This window comes from Empidonax traillii, unplaced genomic scaffold (assembly GCF_003031625.1).
Source record: "Empidonax traillii isolate 1590-97213 ecotype Southwest subspecies unplaced genomic scaffold, ASM303162v1 scaffold284:size1552100, whole genome shotgun sequence".
Taxonomy (NCBI): Eukaryota; Metazoa; Chordata; class Aves; order Passeriformes; family Tyrannidae; genus Empidonax; species Empidonax traillii.
Window position 1 is genome coordinate 634,726 of NW_020955477.1, and position 17,520 is coordinate 652,245.

General features: G+C 44.7%; 1 protein-coding gene across 1 annotated transcript in view; it reads left to right on the forward strand.

The window, feature by feature from the left end:
* Window positions 1-1,959: 1,959 nt before the first annotated feature.
* Window positions 1,960-17,520, forward strand: part of BARD1 (BRCA1 associated RING domain 1) — a 42,437-nt gene continuing 26,876 nt past the window's right edge. Inside the window, exons 1-4 of the mRNA XM_027890347.1 lie at window positions 1,960-2,114; window positions 2,216-2,272; window positions 5,795-5,940; window positions 12,423-13,417. Coding sequence (XP_027746148.1) covers window positions 1,960-2,114; window positions 2,216-2,272; window positions 5,795-5,940; window positions 12,423-13,417 — 1,353 coding nt within the window. The remainder of the gene's footprint in view (window positions 2,115-2,215; window positions 2,273-5,794; window positions 5,941-12,422; window positions 13,418-17,520) is intronic.

Genomic DNA, 17,520 nt, shown 5'->3' on the forward strand with positions numbered 1-17,520 from the left:
ACAATTCCCAGTGTTCAGGAGCCATGGAAGGAACAAAGGCAACAAACTACCAAAGCAGAGTGTGACACCTGAAAACTGGAGAACCTCTTCTTGGAAGACATTAATAGCTTATTAAGAAATACTTTCAGCCCTGATTTAACACTCATTTAACCAGAAGTCCTTCTCTCTAGATAAAGTAAAGCTGGGACGCTGCTCTGGCGGCTGTTTTCCATGACTGTCACCAACCAAATTTTGTGGCTCCACACCACCACATCCTTTTATGATGAAGTTTGCTCAAAGAATAACTCGCTTGCTTTAATCATGTTTTCTCTGAGATTTATGGCTTGATGCTTATTCACTGACGGAGCTTCTCCACGTGAAATGTCAGTAAGCCCGTTATAAATTGCTCCTGGCATCCCTGCTCTATCTTTTACTTGGCCAGGAGTATTTCTACCTGAAAGTGATAAATTCCTGCTATAACTGCTTTACGTGCTCCAGTAATTACGCTGTAGAGGGATGGCAGGGGCTGTGTGTGTGGAGGTACCACCTAAGAAAACAGAAACCTGTAAGAAGTGGGAGATTGGGCTGAACCCTGAGGTGCTGCAGGACACACAGGCTGAGGGAAAAACCGCTCTGGTCACCTGAAATAACAGTGACTAGTGAGGTATTTCTGTTAGGCTGAAGCTGGGGAATGGGCAGAAGAGAGGGAAGAAAATGAAATTTTTAAATTTGGAGCAGAAAGGCATGGGCACAGGGGAAGGTGCCCTGCCTGGTCTGGGTGCCAGGCATGAGGGGTGGATGCCCTCAGCCCCACAGTGCCATGTCCACCCACCCGTCTAAGGCCTCCTTTGGGCAGGGGATATTTATAGCATATTAGATGTCATGTAGATACACAAATACTGGAAAGATGTAGGGTATTTGATTGATTTGGGTGCTATTGCAGTACCTAGATGGTATCTAGATGGGCCGAGACCAACGGCATGAGGTTAAATAAGATTCAGTGCCAGGTCCAACACTCTGGCCACAACCACCCCCTGCAGTGCTACAGGCTGAGGGAAGTGGGGATGGGAAGGGGCCCTGAGGCAAAGGATCTGGGGGTGCCAAATATAAGCCAGTGTATGCCCAGGTAGTCAAGAAAGCCAGTGGCACCTGGCCTGTGTAGTGTGGCCAGGCGCAGTGACCAGGGGCAAGTGGTTGTCCCCCTGTGCTGGGCACTGCCGAGCCCACACCTCGAGTGCTGTGTCCAGTTCTGGGCCCTCAGTTCAGGAAGGACACTGAGGGGCTGGAGCGTGTCCAGAGAACAGCAATGGAGCTGGGGAAGGGTCTGGAGCACATGTCCTGTGAGGAGCAGCTGAGGGAGCTGGGGGGGCTCAGCCTGAAGGAAAGGAGGCTCGGGGGGACCTTCTCGCTCTCTGCAACGCCCTGACAGGAGGAGGGAGCCAGGGGGGTTCGGGTTCTGCTCCCAGGAAACAAGGGACAGGACAAGGGGAAACGGACTCGAGCTGTTCAGGCTGCGGATCCAGGATGGACATCGGGAAGAATTTCTTCACAGAAAAGGAGATTAAACTTTGGAATGGGATGCCCAGGCAGGTTGGTGGGTGGAGTCACCATGCCTGGAGATATTTAAGGAAAGACCGGGTGCAGCACTCAGTGCCATGGTCTAGTTGCCGCGGTGGTGTTGGGTCACAGGTTGCACTCAGATGACCCGAGACGTCTATTCCAAGCTAAGCGACCGTACCTCCATTACCGACCCCTGGGCTTCCCCCGCCCCGGCCCTTCCCCTCCCCTCAGGGGCGGCCACGCCCTTTCCCCCTCCCCTCAGGGCGGCCCCGCCCCGCTCGCGGAGCGCGGGAAGCGCTGGGGGCGGGGAGCGCGAGCGCGGCCCTGGCGCCTGCGCGGTGGGGGCGGGCGGGGAATTCGTAGCGGCGGCGGGAAGGGATGGGATGGGATGGGATGAGATGAGATGAGAGCAGGGGAACCATGAGGCAGGCGCTGTGCGGCCGCTCGGGCAACCAGCCGGCCCCGGCCGGCCACCCCCGCACTGCCGACCCCACCATGGCATCGTCCGGGCAGCCCTGGTCCCGCACCCGCGCCGCGCTGGGGCGGCTGGAGAGGGCGCTGAGCTGCTCCCGTTGGTAATGGGTGACCCTCTTCCCCTTCTCCCCCTTCCCCCTCGGCTCTTGCCGTGAGGCCGCGCGTGTTAAAAGTGCCGTGTTTCTCCCTCCTGTGCCCACAGCGCCGGCGTCCTGCGGCAGCCCGTGTCCCTGGGGCAGTGCGAGCACGTCTTCTGCCTGTAAGTACCGGGGCCCTCCCCGCCGGGCTGCGGCCACGGAGGTGGCACCGGCGGGGCCTCCTGGCGCTTTCGGGGGGCTGAGGGGGAGAGGAAGGCGGGAGCTGCCGTCCCCCTGTGGGTCCCGTGCCAGAGTGCTGATTTAGGCTTCGGGATGCTGGCCTGGTGTGAAGGGAGCCCTCAGTCTGATGGAGGGCGTTGTCCACCTGTAGCGGGATTAGAACTGCAAAACAAGTTCCAGTTTTCATAGTCTCTTAACTCGTTCCTCTTCCTCCCCTCGTAAGAAACAAAAAAAGAGCAGCCTGGAAAGATGCTCCCTGTTTCCGAGGGGGTTTTGCTGTGCCGGAGGGGAGTGAGTGCTGCTTGTCCTTGCCCTGGCCTGCTGCTGTGCTAATGACATCGCTCCTTCAGATCTGCCGCTGGAGCTCCTCCTGTGTTCATGCCCGTCCAAACGCGTTAGGATAGCAGGATTACCTCTGATTACAGTTTGTTAAATAATCCGAGTGCTTAAAAAAAACACCACGGAGTTATGTTAGAAACATTCTGGTGCGAGGCACTTCTGAGGAGGTGGTGGTCACTTAGCCTCTGTTAGGACAACTTACTGCGTTGTCAGTACAGGCCGAGTCTGAAATGTTTGTGCCCCAGAATCTCATTTGGTGGTGGAACCTTTTGGCTGCCCTGTATGTCACTGCTCCTCACGGCATGCAAATTCAGGCACGGGGAGGTAAAAGGTCAGTGGTATATCTTGAACAGTTTCTCTGCACAGCAGAGGTGCGAGAAGCGTGAAAAAAAAACTTCTTGTAAGCCAGTCTAGATGTTAGCTTTGCCTCTTGATACTGTAATCACTATATGAGTAAAAGCAGAGGAAAACCCTTCCTCCCTCGTGGATGTGTATCCACTCCCTGTCTTCTGCTGCACCTTTCTTATTGGAGCTTACAGCGCTGAAGGCCTGAAGGGTGAAGTGCAAGGAAAATATTTTCTTGCTTTTTAAGGAGTAACTGGTTATGGGACAGATGCCCTCAGTGTGTGGATGTATTAAAAGATGCACAATGATTTATTTCTCTCCAGACGTGTGTGCTCTTTCCCAGCTGTGGCCATTAATTGCTGTAGAAGATTCTTGAAGGGGGACTTTTGACAAGGGCATGTAGTGACAGGACAAGGAGTAGTGGCTTCAAATTGGCAAAAAGTAGGTTTAGATTAGATATTAGGAAGACGTTCTTTTCGGTGGTGGTGGTGATGAGGCCCTGGCACAGGTTGCCCAGAGGAGCTGTGGCTGCCCCATCCCTGGAAGTGTTCAAGGCCACGGCAGGGGTGTGGAACCAGCTGGTCTTAAAGGTCCCTTCCAACCCAAGCCATTCCCTGATTCTGCTGTCTGGAGGAATTTTTCCTTATTTGGTTCCTTTATATGATCTGTCTACAGATTACTTGGTAAAGTAACCCCCAGAAGCTTGTACAAGTTATTTATAAACGCAATTGTGTGGCTTAATAAATGTAATTGTTGTTGGTTGTCTGAGGCCTTGTGGTTTCGTTTTGGAGGACCAGAAGACAATGCGGTTTGTATTGGTGAGGCTGGAAAGAATAGCTAAGAGGAGCCTTAAGCACTCATTAGCAGCTATTTCTTGCTCTAGATGAAGGAGTTCATTTGCTATTATCCGTGTTATTGTTATACCTGATCTTTTCTCTTTTGTATGCCTGACCTTTTAGCAGCAATTTCATGTGTCCTTCCATGACTGAGTCTTGGATAGCTGCTATTTTTTAAAATAAACCTAGGGAAATTTAGATTAATTTGTTTAGAAGCAAATTATGTAGGGCACTGATCCACTCTGCAGTATTCTGACACGAACTGATTCTGATCCAGTGCTGAAGACAAACATTTGTTAATACACCTGGGAAGGAGTGGGGTGAATGGCCAGAGCTGGCTGCTGATAGATGAGGTAAAATATGTGAAACTAATGAACTGCAGTAATCTTGTCACACATAATAGAAGTGGTTCTCCCTCAGCGTGGTTTTATTATGGACAGGGATATTTATTAAGATCAGTTTCTGCAGTTTTGTCTGATTAGCTCTACCAGGTTAGCCTCAGTCATTACCCACCAACTATAAAGCCCCAACAGCTAGAATTAATTAAGCAGTGTTGTAGTTTAAAAGTCACTCTGGATTTCCTTTGCAGTACCTTTTATGGGCATGGGAAACCTGAGGCCAACTTCCCCAGGAGGTGAGACCTGATCGGTCCTTCCCTTTGCCCCAAGTGGTTTGTCAGTGTCACCTGGAATAAGTCAGAGCCAGGAACTGTATTTCAGTCTCCTGATCACAGCAGTGTCTCAGCCACGAGGTCCTTTGCCTGCTCAGAGCGCAAAAAACACCTGGCAGCAATTTTTCCATACCATATTTCCTCCCTTGGGGTTAGCTGAACGCAGGATTCACATGTGGTGTTTGAGGGAGAGATGCTGGTGCTGAGAACAGATCTGAAAGTATCTTTCTCCTTAAAGGAAGTGGCAGTAGCTATAATTTTGGTATATTTTGGTTAACTAACATGCTACTAGTTTTGGGGTGTATTAATGTTTGGAGTTGAGATGCATGGACTCTGATCTTCCTTTCCCTCATATTACTGCCTTGATATTACTGCGTTCTGTTCTTCTGAGTGTTTAACATGATCTGCTCACATTTACTGTGTCCTACATTGGGGTGAGGTAAGGGAGACTTTGGAAATTAATTCAGTCTTGGGCATTTGAAACGATAACCTGTATTTAATAGGATAGATTGTAGATGAGAAGTAACAACGGCCCTTGAATGTTGTGGTTCAGATGGGAAAGCACAGCGGCTTCTCACTGGCCTAATCAAAAGAATAAAAGATTTCAGGCTGATGTGGGGAGAGAGGTATTGCTAAGGAGCTACAGGTGTTAATGACCTTTACCGAGTGAATGTCCCCCCACCCAACGCACCTTGATCATCTGACATAAATGCTCTGAAAGAGAGAGCAGCGACAGGATACTCTGAACACCTGCATGTCCTCGTGGGACTTCATACAGAAAAGTGTTCAGACAGGTGAAACTTCACAATATCAAGAAAATTTTAAGTGGGGAAAAAAGCAGAAATGGTAGTTTGCTGTGGGTTGACTTTCTGACACTTGTTTAAAAATGGAAGGCTGCAGAATAGCAGGTGTAAAAGGATGTGTGGTTTTAACTGTTTGAGCCTAATTGTTACCTGGAGGCAGACAGCAGTGGAGCTTTAGCATTCCTTGAAAATTTGGGTTAGCTTCTGATTGGGGAAGTCACAAGACACCGCGTTTTCCATGACAGCATCCTGACAAGGCTCTGGACTTGGCTTGCTTAATTATGTTCAGCTTGTCACTTTCCAAGATAAATATGTGCTGTCCTGCATTTGTGGCTGCCTGGTGGGGTTCACATCAGTGGTCTGTCAGGGCTAAAGTAAGAGCTACTCGCTGAGTGCTTGGCTGTGGGGCGGTTGATAGCGAGTACAGCTCATAACCTGTGCCGGAAAATGGACTCTTCTTTTGCCTTCCAGGTCCTGCGTGGGTGACTGTGTGGGCACGGAGTGCCCCGTGTGCCACGTGCCAGCCTGGCTGCGGGATGCCCAGATCAACCGGCAGCTGGACTCCATGATCCAGCTGTGCAGCAAACTGCGGGAGCTCCTGGGCACGGACACCCCCGGTAAGGGTCACCCCGCGCAGCCCCAGAGGCCCGGCTGCTCCTTCCCACTTCCCAGGCTTTGTGGGGGACGAGCAGAGCAGCCCCGCTTAACATTCCGAAGGGATGTTCCGAACCACGTTTGGAAAATTTGATTTGAGGAGAACTGTCTGTATGGATTGCTCGTTCTTTGAATCTGTTTTACTTAGAAATCCGCATCAGCGGGTTAGTCCATAATTCATTAGAACCTGTCGTCCAAAATTAGATGGAAGTGGGAGAGGTTGCCAAGTCACGTGACACAAACCAGTTGTCATATCCCGTGCTCTTGGGTGAGGTGTAATGTTCTGCACTGTCTGAGGGGGGACCCTGTTAAAGAATCAACACATATATTCTCTTGCCTCTTGTGTTTCTGGGCACTGAGGCTTGTGTGCTGTCCCAGTAATTTTCAGTTTAGGGTGTTTTGCACGTGGCAAAAATTATGCACGTTCCTTGCCTAAAAGGGGAAGGAAGCAAGTCTTAACTCATTTATTTTCTGGTCCCTAACAGTCTGCTGCAGTGGAGTTTTGTCACTGCTGACTGTGCTGGAAGATTGCAGAGAACATACTCTGGGAATTCATCTCTATCAAATTTTAGGCTGTTTGTGAAAGGAGTTAAAAATGAAGTGAAATAAGCGTAGGTGAATGTATGTCTCTTTTGCAAGCTCAGAGAGGAGCATTTATGTAGTACCAAATTTTAGAAAACATTCATTTAGCTGTCAGACATAGAAAAGGTATTTCTTCCTTCATTGTTGCTTCCTAATATGTTTGTCTGAATTAAAGATTTTTTTTTTTAATGTCTAATCCCATCAGCACCTTCATTCATTTATGGAGTAGCTCTTTATTGACATCAAAATGCATTTAAGTGAGGGGGCTGGAAGCCTATGTCCAACTGTAAAGGAATTCATTTTATATAGATATAAAATCCTATGGTGATTAAATCTTCTGGAGCATAGAAAACATAGATGATGGCTTAAACAGGATTTCAGGGAAATATTTTAAGTGAGGAAGGCTTTTAAAAACACACTTGGAAGGGAATCTCTGAGAGGAGCTATTTGTGATGCTGTAAATAAAGCATTTAAAATACAACATGATAGTATTGATACTGTTTAGATGTTTTGGAGGACTCTTACAGATGGATTAACTCTTAGAAGTGGTATGATGTGTAACTGTACTAGGAATTGAATAATACATTTAATCCCATAGTTCTTAAACTGTAAAGTCTGCGTGGTGTGGCTAAACCGCAGAACGAAATGAGGTTCTTTCTATCATCCCTTGTTCTGACTTAAGAGCAGACATGAAATTGAAGTTTACAAGAGCATTATGTTTGGAGCTAAAGTTGGGAACTGATGTGAGAGAGGACTTTCCACCACTTGTAATCTTTGCAGTGTGCTAAGGATTAGTACAGTGGCCTTTTGGATGTTTCATACCACGGTTAAGAGAAAAGCCTCCTGAGTTGGCGACAGTTCACTGTCAGGAATGGTTTGGGGACATCAGTAAATGAGCACACCTCTAAGAACAGCCAATCCTGTGCTGTAAAACAACCCCCATATTGCTGAAAGTCACAGGATGTTGTAGCTTCAGAGATTTTGGGAGCAAATCCTTTGGGATGTGCTGTCCCTCATCTTGGGCAAATCTGTCACCTCCCATCGACGTGTGCCTTGAACTCAATGTATCCAAAGTGAAATATCCAGAGTGGATATTGGAGTTTGGAGAATCGGGGCCTCTCTTGTTAGGGACTTGCTTTTGTGCTCTGACAGCACTGTACTTCTGTCAACAATATTTTCTTTTTTGTTAGAAGGTCAGAAATTGTACTTTATGTTCCAGTAAAGGAAATAGACCGAAAAATCAATCTTTCAGTGGAGGAAAGGAAGAGAAGCAGTTGAAACAAAGAATATTTCCATGTATTTGTTTTATGTCTCTTTTGCATATTTGCCTTAAATGCCTTGTTTTGAGACAGTTGTGGCTCGCATCAAGGCTTCTCTTTGAGATCCTTGCTGACACTAAAATTTCTAATGCAAGTGCATCCTGCTACCCTTTTTTTAAGTCTGTGACAGAGCTAGTGAGTGCAGCAAGTTGTGTGCTTTTCTTTAAAAAACCCCAGAACTGCTGTGACTGAAAAGGATAGGGTTAAGCTCACATATTGAATGTTTCAAGTACAAAAATCCCCCTACCCTGAGGTTCCACAGCAGATATGAGAGGGATCTCACTTTGTATTCTGTTGGGATAAGAATAGCTTTTGCCAAACAGCATGTGCATTGTGAGAAGCAGCAGCAAGTAATTCAGGAAAGGCTGCACAAAACAGCTAATATTTCCCTTCAAAATTAAAGGGAAACACAACAAATGACACTGCTGGGACAACTGAAGGATGATTGACAAATGACAAGCCTGAAACTGGATAGAAAATGCAGATGAGAGGTAGAAAATTCAAACTATAGGTAACAAATGCTGAGTCTTGAAATTAATTCATTTGTTAGAGACGTTATATTCTTAGTCTATGGCAAGGTGAGGAGAGCTGTCTGACCTTCTCACTGCCCTGTGTTGTACCTTTACAAGGGCAGTGGGAAGCTGGGTGGCTGGCAGGCTTCACAGAGGGGTGTCTGCACCTCAAAATCTTTGGCTCTGTTCTTGCAGCATCCAGGGCATTGTGAGAACTGGCTCTGGGGGGATGATGGGCTTCCTGGGTGGGTAATTAAAAAGAACTTGTTGGGTCATGGACGTAGTGATTATGGTACAGCACAGAGGAAGGAGGCTGATTTACAGCGATGATTTTGAAAGTGAATTCCTAAATCAGCAGATTTTTTGTGTGTGATGTTCTCTAAAATGAAGAGATTGGTGTTGACTTCCAGAAGAATCGTTTGTAGATGATTTTACCTTATTCTGTGCAACATAATGTGCTTCACTCTAACACAGTCAAACTAAGCCTTTCTCCCCTCTTCTCAGATAGAGCAAGACCTTGCAGGTGCTGGTCAAAGCTTCCTAAGCTCGTGCTGGTGATGGTGGACAGTGGGAGAGATCAACTTTTGATCAGCCTCTATAGTGTCATGACTTAGTTTCAACGTTTGCTGATGTGGAGGAAAGTTGCCGAACTTCTGTTGTAACAGATTACATTGCATTTCGTGTGTGCTGTGACATTTTTCATAATAGCTAAAGATGAGGTTTTGAATAGTTGGAATTTCACCCTTTCCCCACCCTGTGTTGAATACTTAGCTTGCAAAATAATCATTCTTCAGTGAAGGCACTAATGTTGCACAGATGGTACCAAAGCTCTTCCCTTTGATTTTTAATAAGGGACTAGTTTGTCAGAGAGATTTCTCAACTTCTGTTCTGAAACCCGTAATAGAGAATAATTTGAAAGGCACACAATGTGCATCATTATATTCCTTTGATGCAGATTAGTGATAGCTAAACCACATTTTCTAATTGCTCCTTTTTTCCCCCCCTGCTCTAGCCTGTTATTGCCGTGCAGCAGAACTTGGAGATGGAGCTCTGGCTGCAAGGCACTGCCTATCTCCTCATATTTTTGTCTGCTCTCAGCCCTTTTAACACTCAAGAAATTCAACTCTATTAAATGTCAGCATTAAGAAACTTGTGCTTATTATGTGCAAATAAGTCTAATTTAGAAAGAATTCAGTTAATGTATTGTGTGTATGAATGTTACGTTTTAATAGGTAATGGAGAGTAAATTCACTGCATTTATTATAATAAGGCTGATTCTAATACTGTTATTGTGAATGCTCTTTACAGTATTGCAGATGCTTAAAATCCAGGATGAGTAAGGCATGCTCTGCTGATTTACCTTGTCTCAATGCATCTCTAAGAAATGTTGGGAGGACACTCATGTATTAAAAAGATAATTACATCTAAATCATATATAGTCATTTTTTTTCATTCCATTTGAGATGCGAGCTCTGGCCTCCAGCTTGGAGACAGCAGAGAATTCACTGGGATCGATTTTTCTATGAGCAATTTTCTCTGAAGGTAGTTTAACTGAACGCACTTAGCTACTAGATAATACCCTCTTTATATAAATTAACATTTACATATTAAACCATAAGAACTTCCTTTCATCTTCTTAGCACTCTGCCTCTTCTCTCTCTCTCTCCCTCTCACAGCTCTGGGCTCATCAAAAGATTTAATTTTCAGGGAGGGTAGATTGGCCATTTGACCAAATTACTTCTGCTCCCTCCATTGTCCTTTTTGGAAACGGAGGAAAGGATAGCAGAGTCGAAGAATTACCATCTTTTGCAGATGCTGCTGTTCAGATAAAGCTGTCATTGGCTGCAGAGTATTCCAGAGGATGGAGCTGTTGAAGAATGGCTGGGAGATGCCACACAGCCTGGCAGCAGTGTACACTTTTATACCTGAAGTAGTTGCATGTGAGGAAAAATAACTGGGAGCTTCCAGTGTGAATTCTTCACCATGTTACGCTGCTTTAGATCCTGTTTCTGAAGGGCAGTGCCTTTGATTGAATTTGTCACTTGGACTTTAAAGTCCTGCTGTGCTACACACATCAGAAAGAATTCTGGGCATCACGAAATCGTTGCACAAATTACTTCTGCGAGCTGATTTTATTCTGTCTCTTTACATGGGGATGACTGATGGTTCTAGCAAGGTAAATATTTTACAAGGAAATCTGCTAGTTGTGTAAACAGTGAAGGCACGACAAGTAAATAGTAACTTGTGTTTTATATTTTGCATCTGTTTGCAATCAAGCCCTTCCTTTTTTTAGCTGTTATTGTCAGAACAAGATTGGATACGATCTCAAGGATAGCTAGTTCTGAGATTTCAGTCTCAATTTCAGTCCCTTTCTTGCTGTTTGCACCAACTCCAGCCCTACAGGAAAACCAAATAGCTGCAGTTCTATGCTTGGTGATTGTCTTTAGATACCTAAATGATTGATTAGCTAGCCTCAAGCTGTATTCTTAAAGACTTTTGGTCTGATGGCTTTACATGTTCCTCTGGCTAAATCTAATGTGTAACATATTTTAATTCAAGGGGTAAGTAGGGCAGTTGAAATCAAGACTGAGGAAACATTTAACTTTGAAATATTACTTTAAAAGAAAACTGCAAATGCCTGCTTTAGTGTTCAATTACTAGCAATGCAGTTCTCTTTTAAGTGAAATTTCGAGCATACATTTTCGGGGCTGAGGGATTGGGTCTGGTTTGTTTGCTGTCTGTGAGTTTGCCACAGCTCGCTGTGGAAAAAGGGCTGTAGTTACTAACACCAAAAATAAGAGGTGTGGAGAAAATAAATTACCCATTGAAAGCTAATGCACCAAGTGAAAGTGATAGATTGTTGCAGTGAGTGTCTGTCACTTTTAATAACTGAGGCTTTGTATAGTTTATTTCAAGAATGTTTAAGCCTCCCCCGATAATCTTGGTCTTAGTTCTGTTTCAAAAAAAAACAAAAACAACTTTCCTCACTAGGCAAAATTCCTGTTGGTTTTGTGTTTGATTAGCTGTGAATCACCGACATTTTTGTGCATTGTAGTCCCTGAGGTTTGAGGCAACAGGAAGAATGACTGGTGATTTACTTTGAAGGACTTGTCCAAGTAGCCTAAAATAACTTGGGTTTCCATGAAGGAATCGGTAAAACGTATGTTCTAGTTCTTCTGCACCAAAAATAGTTGTTGTCTGATTAAATTGGTGTCTAACTTAGAGGTCACTTTATGCTCCTTAATTTATTCTTAAGCCATTGAGGACAGTATTTATAGCCCTTGTCCTCAACTGTTATTTGCTGGGAGTACAGGATATTCCTCTGTCATCTTGGTTATTGATTTGTAATGTGCTGTCCAGTGTGATTTATAAAATTGCTCCACTGCATATTTTTATAGAAATGTTTGAGATCATCAAAATGTTTAGCTTCCTTGAAATTATTTACTACCAAGGGGTAAAGGATCAAATGACAGGACACAATTACTTACAGATTTTCTATATATTCCTCTGATTCATCTGCTATATCTGTGGAATCAGTCAACATTTCTCAGGAATGTTCAGCACTCTTCTAAGGATATTATTTTTGCTTGCTTAGAGCTATTCTTCTTTTTCATCTTCAGATGAACTGCATTATCCTTTTAGAAAATTGTCTCTGTGCTCTTTTGTGTATGCACATGCCGTTTCGTTAAACCTGTTTCCAATGAAAACTCAGGCAGGAAACCAACATCTGCCCTTTCCTGAGCTGATCAGAAATCCTCTGTGCGCGTGCTGATGGAATTTCTCTCCCAGGATGCTCACTTGCCCAGTGGATCACTGGAGCTGCACTAGGATCCCTGAACTCGAGAGTGGCAGGTGACCTTGCCAGGCATTTTAAAGCATTACCTGTGTCTTCTCAGAAGAAATGAAGGCACTCCTAAATAGTGTTCAGTAAATAACACTTCAGCAGTTATTGCAGTTGTTGTTATGGTCTTTGTTTGCTCTGTGATGTTCTGTAACTCTGTAATTATTTCTCCTCTTCCCTGATGCACTTAGATTCAGCAGAAGATGCATCCACACCAACTGACTCAGACTTGGGAAAAAGCAGCAAGAAGGAACAGATAAAAATGTGGTTCAGCCCAAGAAGTAGGAAGATTCGATGTGTCCTGAACAAGAGTCATCATGAGACCAAAAGCAGTGACCCCGGTGGGGACACATCTTCAGTTTATGATTTCTTTCCTTCCCCTCCACACGAGAAGCCCCCTGAGCCGACAAAAAAACCAACCCAGAGGCAGATTAAGAGGATGAAGAAGAAACGTCTGGCAGACATTAACAAAGTGTGGAGCTTAGAGAAGCCTGGGCAGAAGGGAGTTGAGGAGAAGACTCCCAAGGAAAAGTGTGTGACCATCTGCAGTCAGCCGGTGATCCTCTGCACTCCAGAACTGGAGAGTCCTGAAGAGACACCTCGGCAGGAGGCTGTGAAGGAAAATGACTCCAGCAAAGATACAGGAAATGTGGAAGTGCCACCACAGGTCGAATCCCCAGAGAACAAAGATAACAGTGAGGTTGTGTGCCCTGCACAAGAGAGCAAAGAAAACAGCTGTGCTCCAGAGATGTCCCTGTCAGCAGAAAATGAAACTACGCTGTTAAAACGTGGGAGGGAACAACCTGGGCTTCAGGGCACTCCTCAGCCTAAAAGACTGAGGAGATCTGAGAGGGGCAGTGCTGGGAAGGCAGGCAGGCAGGCAGATTGCTTGGAGGAGCTACTTCAGGGCTCCCCCATCTCCCCAGCGACTGAACACCAGGCACCAGTTCAGGTTTCTTCCTCTGCATCAAAACTTACTGGCGCTGCAAGGAAGACAAGAAGCTCTGCAGTCCTTCAAGCAACAGATAGTCCTTCGCTTTCAGAATCTCCCTCTATCCCATCTACTCCTAAGACTTGCAGTCAAGTATCAGTACCATTCAGTCCTCTGTTGAAATCCCCTGGTGGCAACACAATTTCCAGAAGAAATTACAAAGGAGAGACTTTGCTCCACGTTGCTTCCATCAAGGTAGGCCCATCATCTTAACTTTTAACAGACGTTTAAAAAGACAACGTTGTTTTAAAAATATTCTGTAAATCAGTTACTTCAGAACATCCTGTGTCTGTGGGGAGGGAAATCTCATTTTGTGATCTTTATCTTCTAGGTTTACTGGGAAGTTTCCAACCTGATTCTCTGATTTTATAAAGAAATGACTATTGGAATGATCAGAGATGGTTACACTTGGAAACTCAGTGCACTACAGTGTCAATTATACCTGTGAGTTCGAGGAAGTGATAAGCATTTAGATGTTTTGGCCTTGTGTGCCAGAAAGCTGCCTCTGATTTGTCATAAGGAGCTTAGTAAGTGTTTCAGACCTCACTGAGTGATCTTCATCAGTTTAACATGAGCAGGACAAGATCTGAATTACCTGCATAAAGATAACTCTATGAAATCTTAATTGGAGTTAATTCCATAATCTCTGAGGTCTGCCACCCGCTGCAAGTGTTGGCTCAAGAGGAATGAGGTGCTGCACCCTGTGATTCCCATGCTGAGCCCTGTGCTCTGAAGGGAGGGGACAGAGTTGGGATGGTCTCAGTAGGCTTCAGTTTTATGTAGGATCAGTGTTATTCTTGGAATGACCAGTTATTATCTTAACTGGTTCCTGCTGTGGTAGAACTCCATGGCTTTGCTCTTTGCAGGGAGGGTAAAACTGGTCCCACTCACCAGCTGCGCTCGTGACAGCTCCCTTTTGAGAGGTTGTTTCAAGGAGTTTGTAGTCTGGCAATTTAAATGTGCTTTGCGCTAAATCATAATGCACAAATACCGCGTGGTTAATAAACTGCCTCTGCTGGAAGAACTGATTCCTCTGTAAGCATCCTGACATTTATACAGCACTTCTGTGAGGTGAGACAGGCTGTTCCCGAGCAATAACTGTGCCCTCTTTCAAAGGCATTCTAATAAGCCACTCCTGCTGCACGAGACCTTTTGAAACAGAAGTGGCAGCTGAGTTTGAGTTCAAATCTCGCACTTGATGCCGTTAATATGGAGTTAGGGAGGAGAAAATGAAACGTTGTCCTCGCAGGACTCAAGAGCTTCGAAGGATAGATCTCTTGTTACCTCTCCTCATAAGTCCTGTATATTCCTCTTTATTAAAACACTGTTTACAAATTACCCTTCCACGATTTACTGGGAATTTGTAATGAATACCGTCATGACTGGCTGGCTCTAAAAAAAAAAAAAAATTGATGTACCTTGACAAGTTTTCGCACAGGTGTGATTTCCAACGACGTGTCTGACTCTTCTTTGGAACACAAGTATTTCATCTAAGAAAATGGCCCCTCTGCAGCTCACTGTGAAACTTGGAGCACTGGCGTATTGGGGATATTGCCAATGAGGTGGTGTTTCATTGCAAAGCGTTTTGAGGATAAATGAGTAGAAATGAAACAGTTCGTGCTGTAGACAAAGAGGATGAGCGTGTTTTGATTATCCAGGTTCAGTGGTGTCGCTGGCACTGCTCGCTGGCATTGGCACAGCCCTCTGAGAAAGGGCAGGGCTGCCTCAGGGGGGCTGGAAGGCTCATCTCCAGCTGGACTGTGGGCAGTGGGGTGGGCTTTTCTCAGTCCTCAGCGTGAATTCCTGTCAGTGTTGCCTTTTAACGCTTGTAATTATTGAGCTAAAATGGGAAATGCCTTCTGTTCCTCATTAGTTCTGCTGTGGTTTTTTTATCCATCAGTTCCATATTCATGGAGGTGCTCATTAGAAAAGGCTTGTTTAGCTAGGTGGGGCTCCAGGGTGATCCCAAAGTTACTGCTGTCTTTTAAATGGAACTAAAATAAGGCCAGGGAAGTGATCTTTTGGTTGTATAACCCTTCTGTGGGACTGATAAGTGTTTCCTCAAAGAAACTGGCCTTGAAAACACCAGGCTTTATACTGTATGTATATCCTCATTGTGGGCTTTAGTTTGGGGTTGGGGTTTTTTGTTTGTTTGTTTTTTCTTTTCCAAAATAGAATGCAGTTTTCCATTTCCGTTGTCCAAAATGTCTTTTTTTTTTTTTTCTTCCCTTGTTTCTGGAAGGAGTATTTCTCTTTCAGTGTTGTTTTATAGGCAATTTTTTTTCTTGTTCTTTCCACAGCCAGTAGTGTTTTTCCATGTGTATAATGGGCAACAGACTTGTAGCTGTCACCCTCCCCGCAAAGTGAAATAAAGTCTAATTCTCTGGGACTTCATTAATTATAAAAATGAATCTGTATTATTTTCACTAGCTGTTAGGGTCTAATATCCAGAATTTAATTAAAGCTAATTGAATTCTCCCTTTTTTTCTTATTTAAAAGAGATCATAAACAACATTATCACGCATGAAAAGTAAATGTTGTGCTGTTTGAAATGATTCTGAGGGATTGTCCCCATTTACTTCTACTAGTTATTACATTACTGAAATCAAAATGGTTCTCAAGAAAGGTTCTGGTGTGGGTGAACTTAATGCTGAGCTAAACTAATAAATGAAAATAGAGGTGACTTCCTGCAGCAAACAGCAGTCACGTTTATCTTCGTAGTCATTAAAGGTAAAAATTCCAATTAGTTAAAATACAAAATGTGACCTTTTCAACTCGGAATGTTCTAAACTAGTGGGAGATTGCCCAATCAACAGCCCTTCCACAAGGGAGTTTTCTTACAGTAGGATAACAAACTGTTCCCAGGACCAGCCCTTACCTGGCAATTAAAACATGTGTGGGGAGAGAAAAACCCACCATTTCTCGGTATTTCCCAGTATTTCAGCTGCTGGCTGTGCCTGTGTTTCTGCTGCGTTGCCAAGGGAGATGATGGGGCAGTCCACAGTGGAATTGTGCCACGATGGATTCTGGGAAGAGGGATAGTGAACGGCAGTGCAGGAGGGTTGCCGAGGACCGATAGCAACAGCTGCACTGTTTCCAGAATGGGAAGTAGCTGGGAGAAGGCTTGTTGTGCTTCAAGTTAAGAAGGAATCAGAGAGTTGTCCCTGCTCTGAGGGAAGAAGAAATTGTTATCTGTGCAGAGCACCTGCTTAGTTTGATGAGGGAGAGGTGATGTACAGGGACCAGTTTTGGTTACCTCCTGTTCCAGGGGCCCTTTAGTTCTGACAGCTGACCAGGACGGCCTTCAGAAAGGCTTCACCCATGGCTGGCCTGCTGTTCTGGGCTCTTGGTGGTCATTCCATCATGACACCTAGCACTAACAACCAGGAGATAATCCCTTCCCAGCCTGTGGGGACTGCTCTGCCTTTTTGTTGCTGTGTTACCCCTTAACGACACATTAGAACAGAGGGTGAAAGAAGACTCTGTGGTTTTGTGTCATGGCCAACATCAGAATACCTTGTAAATGTTGTTTGCAGGTGTCTGACCTGGTCAGCTGAGCAGGGCCTTTGGTGCCAGATATGTGTGTGCGCCATGGCTGAGTGTTGGGTCACAGAGCATCTCCCCTCCCAGAGAAGTGAGGCCAAGGCAAATAGGAAACAGAATTGTGGTTTCGAATGCAGAAGTTAAGAATGTGAAAACTGGCCGTGAGTCAAAGCAATCCATCTTCCCAAGTGCTGATTTGAAAGCTTGGAAACAAATTACCATTTCTCTTTCAATAATGCCTGGTTGTTACTTCTGCTTCTGAGGCAGGTTGAACTTCTTGCATGCATTCTCTTTAAAGGTTAAGCACAGCTACTTGTATGTTTGTTATTAATCAATGCTCTGCTGGGTAAGGGATTGATTTGGAGAAATTTGAGGGGAAAAATTTGCTGGTTGCTGGAAAGAGTTGGTTGGAGCATTTGCAATTCCTGTAAGCACTCTGTAATTCATATTTGTCCTCTTTGACTATTTATGAGTTGTAAATAATCTAGTTCCCCCCCAACTTAAACAAACAAATGCCTTTGAGTTTGAAAGAGGGTTTTTTCCTGTTCATTTGTTTGACCTGAAATTTGAAGTCGCTTGGTTACATTTGGAAGTAAAGGGAGAAGTTGTTTGGTAGAAGTAGTACAAGTTTTTAGCTTCATCTTCATGTTCTGTCCTAATTCTTTGGATCTTTTGAACTGGTAGAATGTTTTCATTAACTTAATAATTTAAACATGACTTCTGGGTGGAAAATATCTATGGTTATTGGAAATTGT